At 39.1% G+C, this 10,223-nt stretch overlaps 2 protein-coding genes across 3 annotated transcripts in view; one reads left to right on the top strand and one right to left on the bottom strand.

Moving 5' to 3' along the window:
* The window catches only part of LOC137999717 (uncharacterized), a 297,056-nt gene that overhangs the window by 173,882 nt on the left and 112,951 nt on the right, over window positions 1-10,223 (bottom strand). The gene's annotated exons all lie outside the window — the stretch shown is intronic.
* On the top strand, window positions 4,065-10,132 carry LOC137998918 (uncharacterized). 2 transcript variants are annotated; one of them, XM_068844759.1, is made up of 4 exons: window positions 4,065-4,148; window positions 5,585-5,785; window positions 7,112-7,468; window positions 9,294-10,132. In XM_068844759.1, exons 1-4 carry the CDS (start codon window positions 4,136-4,138, stop codon window positions 9,320-9,322), a joined length of 600 nt encoding a protein of 199 aa, XP_068700860.1. In that variant the 5' UTR covers window positions 4,065-4,135; the 3' UTR covers window positions 9,323-10,132. The 2 variants fall into 2 exon arrangements, with proteins under 2 accessions (XP_068700860.1, XP_068700859.1); XM_068844758.1 differs by lacking the exon at window positions 4,065-4,148 and having other exon boundaries at window positions 5,150-5,785.

Here is a 10,223-nt window from a genome sequence, read left to right as displayed (position 1 = left end):
ACCGAGTTTTAATCGAAAATGGTTGAAAATACATGCCAGCCACTTTTACCTTTACCAGTTGAGGTTAAAATGGTTGTCGTAAAGAAAACGGACCCATTACACAATTAAATTACACGAGGTTAGGGTGTGTCATTTTATAATCCATTTTTACATTTGCACTCCTGCAATGACACGGATTCATATCCATGTCCATTGACTAGCCTTCTTCAAAATAGTATTCTCAAACTCATTAATAATTCATAACCCGAGTCCACCAATCAACAGCTGTATACCACATCACGTGAATGCGTTTGGATACCCAATGAAAAACTAGATGAAAATCTTTAAAGATTTGGATATATTATCCGCTCGGTGTTTGGAACTCCTGATGAAACACTCGCACTCGTTTTTGATACATTACTTCGCATGTGTAACATGCTTTCTTACACAAATCGTTGGGGACATTTTTATTGCAGCAATAAACTCTTATTGTAAATTAATTGTAATCTTAGAAATTTGTTAAAAAATTTATATTATTTGAAAGACTGAAATTGCTGGACAGATCAGGCCACAAGCAAACATGCGTCACAATGTTCTACATACCAGTGCTGTTGTTGTTTTTTTTTTTATTCAAAGAAATTTTGTAGTTCATTCAGTCACCAGGTTTCCTGGCTCTTCAAAGCTTGGACTGACTGAGGTCTTGCTTTTGTTTTCGCGCAGACCACAGATGAGTTTTTGTTAAATGAAATGTGTACGTTTTGCGAAAATTTCTTTTAAACGACGCTGTTAAAAAGTTCACGTAACTGAGGATATGGTTGGATAAAGTAAATGATGCTTTTTTAATGACAGCAGTCTTGATTTCACTGTTTTTTGTTTGATGATCGACTGAGGTGCGGCACGAGTTGAACTTTTTAGTACTGAGCATGCGCATTGGCTTAGAGGTTTGCGCATACTCAGAACGAAAGAACTCGTGCTCCAAATCGGGAAATCATCAGAGAACATCCACTTTCTACACATTTATTCCTAACCCTTAACGGGAGTAAAGCCCCGTTCAAACGGTCATGATAGTTGATGATAGTTGATGATAGTTTCAACTATCATTCACTATCATTGACTATCATGTTTGCGATCAAACGGTCCATGATAGTTCATGATAGTTGACGAAATCGCGCAATGTGCTGGCGTAGCTAACTGGTACCTAGTCTCCTACCGCGCGCGATTGTAAACAAATATGGCGGGGATTTGAATTTCGTGACGAAAATGGCTGTGTATCAGCCGAGAAGAGCAGCTATTGCCACAATTTTAGTGGCTGTAATGCAGGATGACATACATGAAGAGTTGCTGGGCCGCCACAAACGAGGAAGCGTCACTGTCGTCCGAATATTCGTCCAAATTATTGTTTTGTTGTTCCTCACAGGACGAACTTGCGGTAGCCATATTGCATTGAGCCCGCCTTGATTACCCCCGCTGACCGAAAAACTATCATGCACTATCATCCGCTCGGTCAAACGGAAAAAACTATCATGAACTATCATGTCGAATTTGAACATGTCCAAACTGCACGATAGTTGATGATAGTTGATGATAGTTGATGATAGTGAATGATAGTTCGTGTTCAAACGTGCGTGATAGTTGAAACTATCATCAACTATCATGACCGTTTGAACGGGCCTTAAGTGCTTAGAAGGAAAATCCAAGGTATGGGATAACAGGAAGCTTAAGAAACGACGACGTCGACGAAAAATAATCGTGCTACACGTGCAGCACGGATTTTAGCTCAGAAATGAACTCTGCATAACGACAACTACGTTTACACAAGGGGAAAAGATTCCGGATTTGTAAATGTTTCCGCATTCATCAAATTTTGGGAACTCGGTTTCGTGCATGTTTACACTTAAACGCATTCTCGGATGTACAACTGTTTTTCTCGGATGTACAACTGTTTATACTAACTCTATGAATCCGGTTACCGAGCGCTATTTCATTTCTCAAAATGGCATCCAAAGCCAAAATCAGAAAATACAGGCACGTTTAACCCGACTGATAGTGAAGTGGTATACAAAAATTTTGGTTTTATCAACGGAGTCGAGAATGCAAATTGGCCACCGTACAGAGATTCTAAAAGCTGACGTTTCGAGCGTTAGCCCTTTCGTCAGAGCGAATCCAAAAGTTTCTTTAGAAACTACCCCCTTCATTCATGATAGTTAAGTGGAACTGTTACTTTCGGTCGTTCGATCTTACTCATCACGACAAGATTTTGAAAGCCTTGAGTGAGAGTCCGTGGAGAGAAAATTTGAGGACTTACGAAGTGGATTTTTCACAAGCAGCACCAGTCTTTTTTTTCTCGAGAGAGATGCCGTAGGCCGCCATCTTGTGCAAACGCAATCCAGAAGGATCGCGGGCGGGTTTAGACCATGCGGATTCGTGGGATAACCTGTTTACACGAACGAAAAGTTTTGGATTCAAAGTATTCGGATACAAAGTTTCCACGTTGGATTCCGGATTCAAAAACGTTTTGACGAATCGGGGAACTTTTCATACCGGATTCACGTTTTTTATGTGTAAACACCAAAAGTAATCCGGTACTAAAACGTTCCGGGATAAGTCAAGAATCAGGAAACTTATGCCCTACTGTAAACGTATAGTTTAAATTTGAGGTTTTGATGACAACGTGAGCATGCAACAGCGAATCTTTCTTTCTCTATTTTCAGTCGGAAACCGCTCGTACCAATTTATTTTAAGGATACTTCGCACGCATTGTACGACGTGAATGAGATAGAATAATCGCAAAGGACTTATGATAGAGCCAAGTTATATTTTGAGGTGACGTTTTCGTCGACATCGCCGTCGTATTGTTCATTGTTGCGGAAGCAGATGTTTTTTCCGTTTGCGACCCCAGGAAACATTTGTTGTGGAAGCAAAATTTGCTTCCCGGAAAGCAAAAATTTGTTCGGAAGCATTTTGCTTCCTCAGTAAATGTTTCCTCTTTTGTGCACCCAGGAAATATTTCGGGAAATAAGGTTTCCGCAACAATGTTTCCTCGTTTCAACGTTTGCTTCAACATCCGTCCGCTTTTGTTGAGCAGAGATGTTGAAACGTTTGCCCCGCCCCTTTCAACACAAGTTGAATCGATGTCGAATAAGATTAAAAGCGTTTAGAGCGGTTTTCAATTGAGTGTCGAAAGTTATCAGCGAATTCCTTTGGTTTTGTATTACTTTACTCAGTGATTGGTTCAATGTTCTCGCGCCATTTTTTCAACCGATCATAAGTGCAACCAAAACAAATCGTGGCCTGCGCGTGCACATTTTCCCGCGCTTTGTGTCGGCTACGTGCAATTACTTCGAGTTTTGGTTGGTTTACTGGATTGTCTCTGCCCTTTTTGATTGGCCAAAGTAATTGCTTTGGTTTTGGTTTTACGACACTCCATTGAAACTCTCTCTAAACTTTGCTCTCGCTCACTAATCGGTCTCGCAATTACGCATCCATGTCCGTATCCATAGTAACAACTGCAGCTGCAGCCTGGGACTAAATATAAGGTTGTTGAATCAAATGTTGATGATGTGTTGAAACCGTTTGCCCACCCAAGCAGTCAAAATCGTTCAACAAAATCGAACAGATGTTGAAGCAAATGTTGAAGTGAGAAGGTGGACATTCGGTTCAGAAAGTACCATCGTTCGATCATCTTTGCGATACATGATCGTGTTGAGTACTTCGGTTTAAAAAAAATATTAAAATTTGAGGAATTTTAACTTTTTACTTCGTTGATGTAGAGGGTATTGGTGGTATCGTAAAGCAAAAGCACGGATTCGAGTCTCACTAAGAAAACGATTTACCTCGTGTATTTTCACGGCAAAGGGAAAGATAGTCATGCTGGATTGCCATGTGGGGCTATCCCTCGCAATCGTGCTGTTTGTCCGATGAAAGGGTCGCTTGTACCTCTTTAGCTTAGTATCTCCAAAAATTACCATAATATTCTAGAATGAAGATAGACATCGCATCCAATAACTCTCAAATTAGCATTTCCTTTGTAACTGACGAGTGACACCTGTGCATCAGCATTTCCTCTCGATTTCCACGTGTCGTCGGTCGAAGGTGATTATAACATGTACTTACCGTCTACCCAAACAATTCCAAATTCGAATCAGGATCCTCACGGATGAGAGCAACAGGTAATCATGTATGATAGTAGTCTTTATGCAAGACAACCAACCGATAACACCTCAGAGACCCTGTGCACGAGAATCGTTTAGTGATCCCAGCTCTCTCTGAGGTTTATCCACACCTTTCCAAAACCTCCGATTTTATCGGGTCGTTATAGGCTGCACCTGTATTGTTTAGGGCTAGGTTTAATTTAAGTCATCTTCTTTCTTTGCCTGTTTCTTTCTTTTTTTTTTTTCAACCAATCATGTGAGGTTCTGAGTTTTAATCACACACTCTAAAACGACCTTGAGGTATATTCAATGGACTATAGTTAAAAAGAGCAAACCAAAAAAAAAAAAAATGCGTGGTGATGGTTGCCAATACCCAGTGTTTTCTGAGAACGTTTCTCTGAAAAAATGTCTTCTTCGCAATTATATATAATGAATAAAACAATCTTTGGCAATGGCAAAAATAACAACAACTAAGAAAACCACTCGCAATTTACATAATCAAGTCGGATCATAACCCAGTTTAATAGAAAACATTCAATATTTATTTTTGACTTTCCTGTAACACTTCCATGCATCGAAATTTTGTTACAGCCAAACGCAGTTCATTCAATATATAACGAAAAACACCATAGTTAAAAACACTTTTGTGACGAAGTCTTCTTTGACTTTTTCCTTTGGACATAAATATTTGATTTGGATAGGGTTTTCAAAAAATAGCTATCTTGGGAATCTCCGAACCGATCTCCTGATTCATATGTATTTTTAGTCCGATATTTTCATGTCGGTTCAGACTCACTAATTCACCCAAATGATAATACCGGTACCGTATGGGTAAATTTTAATTTTCGACTTTCTGGTTAATTGGTTAATTGACTCGACGGAAAAGTATTAAATCACTAGTCTGTTGTGACAATATGTGGAAAATGTCATAACTGTAAATCATCGCAGAAACAACCGCAGTTGTTAAAAGGTGAGAAACTGCTTTTCCTTTTGTTTCACTTTCGCGACAAGTTCAATTCCTGGTTTGTTATGACAGCGTGTTAATTATGGATACTTGGGGAAAATGGGATGAATCTAAATAATCGGAGTAGGAACCGCAGTGGTTAAATGTTCAGGATTTCTCTGGGTAAAAACTGATCTGTTGAATTCCACTTTGCCTCATGTTCGAAACAGTTCCGAACGATTTATTTTGAGCGGACAAGTTCATTTTGTCGGGGAAAGCAGTTGATGTGGAATTGACATGGCAAATCCTTCTTTTGGGCATATATTAATAGTCAGACGCCAAAGCTATATTCCGAGTTATTTTTCTGTTTATGAATCGCAATTATCATCGAACAATGAGTATTCTGAAAATGAAAATTGTCAGACATCGTATTCGGAGCTAGGAAGCGGTGCTCGCTTCCATTGGCCTCCCTCAGAAACATTGACATCTCAAAATCAGCCACACTTTGCAGGTTATTTGACAATTCCACTGAAGAAAATGACGGAGGACAGCGAAGAATCTGGAACGCTTACCACAAGGTTGCTTAGTTCGGGCATAGCGAAGAGATTTTCATGCAATGTTAGCAAAATGGCGTATCGTTTGAGAAATCGTACGATATGCGATGGTTATTATGGATGTCCCGATGAAAAGCTGTGTACGGAAAAGGGAAACGGTAAGTTAAATTTTATAAGGCCCTCGTATTTTAGCGAAAAAAAATTAATGGCTGATTGAAAGGTAAATATATTGGGAACAAGAAAAAATAATTAATTTTTTTTAGCGTCCAAATAGATGTGAAGCGTATATGTATTATTTATTTTCAATTCCCTTCGGCAGTGCAATCGTAACACAAAAAGATCAAAAAATTACTTCCGGCTGTGCACTTCGGGTAAACGAAAGAGTTGAGAGAAAAGAATTACAAAAAGAGAAAAGAGAAAATGGCCTTGGTCTAATCTTTTTTATTTTAGTTGTTCAAAACATAACCGACTATGCTGTACCAGACATCTGTTCATTTTGCACTTAAGTATTTTGCATTTCTTTCATTTTTATTCCTAGGGCGTGTTCTTATTAGCGATGTGATTGTGCGATACTGGAGTGATTTCCTTTTTTAGATCTTCATATCCAATTTTAGAACTGGTTTCGAATTCTGTAGTCGCTTGGAAAGAAACTATTTCTCATTGCATGTCTAGAATGCGGTGTACCGTTTTCTGATTGCGGTAGTCTGACGTCCCGTTCTGTTCAATGGTTGGCTCAAAATACCTCGAGGAAAAATTTCTCGACCAATTATCTATTGTAGCTTTTTGGTATTTTCCCGCCTTAATAATTGTTTGTTGAACGAGACGTCCTCTACTAACTATACCTTAACGCAGGATTCGTGTATTTCATTGCTTCGAGTTTGAAGTTCTTTTCATCTTATTTTTTAAAATTGGCGAACGGTCAGTGTAAAACGCAGACTGCACATTGCAGGCTGCAGACCAGCGGTAAAATGCAGACTGAGGTGATAACGTAACTGTTGAAAAAGCCCAAACCCTTAGAAATGCTAACCTTAGGCCTAATTAGGCCTAAAACAATATTTAGGCTTAACTGTTAGCATTTTTAATGGGTTTGGGCTGTTTCAACAGTTAAATTATAACCTCAGTCTGCATTTTACCCCCGGTCTGCAGTCTGCGTTTTACACTGACCGATTGGCCAATGCGTTTGGGTGTCAGGACACTCCACTCTGCCTAGAAATTCAAACGTAGGGGGCAATTTTCCAATTGAGTCTATGAAGGGAATCTAACGTCACGTTGTCCAACGTTTTGGGTTGCCAACCCGTTTGAAAACTCTTCTTAAAAGTTAACTTGTGATGCACACAACAACGAAGAATGTGCATGATTCGGCGAAATATAAAGCCGTGTTATTCCTATTTATTTATTTACTTATCCGATTCTCGAAACTGCATTGTCAGGAGTCGGCCTGTGTAAATTTTAAATGTACTTTTCTTTATGAAATTTTACCACAGCCGCATCCTTAAAAAGGGGAAAGCCCGTTTGTATCCTTCCATGGAAAAAGAGAAATAGAGGTCCCAAAGTCAAGAAGAACAAGAAAGAGGCGAGAAATTCAAAAGCTTCTGCACAAGAGTTGGATGGAATCACTTTATCGCTAGAGAGAACAAAAGTGGCAGACACCAATGTGAAAAGTCACGTGACCAGATGTCATCAAGGGATCGGAACCAAGTGTCATCCTGCATTGTTTTACAGTTATTACATTGCCAAAGGCAACGCAGTCCAATATCGCAAAATTTGGGCGCCAAAACCACGACCATGTGATGGGTTCTTCGGTTGCTACGAAGATGGGAGCATCAGCCAAAAGAAAGCAGGTCAAATGTAACCCTTTAAATGGTTTTTTTTATTCGGGAGACATTCCAAGTATTAATCTGGATGGGCTTTGGTTTTCTGTGCTGCAAAATGCACAATAGAATTAAAAAGCGGGGATTTCATTGCTTAAAACCTATGTACGATAACCCCTGGCGGGGAGAGGTCGTAATTGAAAATCTAAACATCTTCCACATGGAAAACAAACTTGTGAACACACGAACCCAAAACCTCGCAAAGGGTAAACTTGACGAACACAAAAGCGAATGAATCCTAAATCATCAGTAATGCGAATGGATCCTAAGTAAGACATTTTTACTCCTCAGTGATATTCGATTAAAATGTTAATTGAATTGTCGCAAAATCCACGTTATCTCTTTCTTTGTTAATTGGTATTGTAGCCATATGCGTCAAAATAAATTAAGTTATTGGGTAATTCGATGAATCCAATAGGACGGAAACAAGTAACACAAAAAAGTAGATTTTAAACTGATTTATATAAGTTTTTGATGTCAAAAAGTCGGGATATAACAAACATTTGACTATCGGCCGATGATAAACATCGTACAGTCTGAGGGACTAATTGGCCAATCAGGATGTTTCATAAGAGAATAATCTCGCTCTGTTCCCGCTTCAAGGCCTTCACTGCACTCCCCACAAGAATGCAACCTTTTCCTATTTTTATATTGTATCTGCCCTCATTCTCAAGACCTCTTACCAAAAATTAACTTTGGGAAGGTTACAGCAATTATCAGTTACACGCGCCTTTCATATTTCGAAGTAAAATTTAGGTGGACGTCAATCAAATGCTTCCATGACAAATTCAACTTCCACCAAGGAAACATTACTATTGTCATGGAAACATTTGATTGAAGCCCACCTAAATTTTACTTTCGAAATATGAAAAAATGTCGTTGAGGGGCGCGTCTGACTGATAACCGATGTAACAACCATTTGCCAAACTCACTGTTTCAACCACGTTTCATCAAACGTCAGTTTGAAATGCCAAGATCCATAACAAACAACATTCCCCTGAGTTGAACTGTTGACCCTGGGAGTATCCATACCTGTTGCACTGGCATAAAAACCGGATAATAACGGCTGTTCTACACTGAATCGAGGAGAAAGCTCCGCACAAAACCCATGCGGGCTTCCCTGCAAACAACGATGCCAAATCGTTTCGAAACGGACATTTAAACCAGAAGAAACTTAGGAAGCGTTCTTCTCTGTCAAATGCAATAACAAAATCGGCGATTTAGTCCTTCCACTTGCTTTTAAACCTTCTAAACCTTCCAAACTGAATGCATTTATTTCTGAGCCTCATGTATTCCGAGTGAACGTTCTAGAGCGTTTTGTTGTTTCTTTTTTCAGCGCTGCGGTAACTATGGGTTAATGAATGGGCTGTTGGATTGAATGCAATCAAAGTAGACTAAATAATGAACTTGAATAGAGAACTTCAAAAATAAACTGAATACGTGAAGAGAACATAAAAGTATACGTTATGATAAAAGCAGCGAGATTACTCTATGGGTCGACCTGCGAACGCAGACGTATTTCCGGAGGTCGTTTCTCTGATGACCCCTGGAAATACGTCTGCTTTTTCCGGGGGGCTAATCTATATGGTAAACTATTCTTTTCTTTTGAAATGTTGCCTTTAGTTGCCTTTTATAAACCGTCCCTCGTGTCTTGAACTTCGGCGGGTCGGCGGTTAACGGTTAATTTTTCGAAGGGGATTTAATCTCGCGGGTTGATCAGTCGAATGGCATTATCACATTTTGTTTTACCCTTTTCGCTTAATGCTCATATATTTCTCTTTGTTTTTTCGTTCAGGTAAAAGAAAACCAATCCCTAAATATTGAGGATAATAATGCACACCAAGCGCAGGATCGTATGGGCAACGCCGGCTTCATGACCTAGTGGAGCAGTCAATTTACTGTCATTGGGAAGCAAAGCAGTGGTTTACGAAAAATGATGGGGCGGTTCCCATCCTGTGAAAAAAAAAAAACGCCTTTTCCTTTCGTTTCCTGAGAGTTTTTACATGATTTTCACGGAAACGCATGTCAGTGGACTGGGACTAATAGCGCATGCTCCGTCTGATTAAACCGATGTCTGATTTTCATTGAAAAAGACACTTTAAAGAACCATCCATGCAACCTTTTGTAGGGCTCTTGACTAAAAAGCTTCCTTAGCAACCATTCTCTTTCTGTAAGCATCTTCAATATTTTCAATACCCAGGTATGCATCACCACAAGAAACAAATACAAACAAGTGAACTTGTCCTTATTAACCAGTGTCTTCGCGACAAAACACTCAGTAGATACTGATGAATAAGACATTACAGAGTTTGCGTGTGTTGCTTGTGCCGCTACCTTGCGTCTCTTAGTGAAAACCAGGGGAAAATAAAACGCCAAACATCGGCTTGTTTAATGAGTAAAAATTATTTACACGGTCGGCAAATAATGAACTTTATTTAAACTGAATTTAGCGGTAGGGAACTAATTGCGGACAATGTACAGAACTCAAATCAATTTAACTCATATAAAATTGAGGCAAAAAAAGATAACCAACAAAATAATCTAATACATATAAATTATATACATCTATGGAATATTCTTTGAAACGTTTAAACCTTACAATTAAAAATAAAGTTTAATGCTGGCTCGCACAGATTTAACTGAATCAGAAGTAATTTATGCGATTGATCGGCAGGGCAAGGAATTAGTATCTTTCATTAGTCACTTATTATTGGCCAGTTTTGGA

The sequence above is a fragment of the Montipora foliosa genome, chromosome 4, assembly GCF_036669935.1.
Source record: "Montipora foliosa isolate CH-2021 chromosome 4, ASM3666993v2, whole genome shotgun sequence".
Classification (NCBI taxonomy): Eukaryota; Metazoa; Cnidaria; class Anthozoa; order Scleractinia; family Acroporidae; genus Montipora; species Montipora foliosa.
The sequence above is the reverse complement of the archived record's forward strand: the minus strand, read 5'-3'. Positions and strand labels throughout refer to the sequence as shown.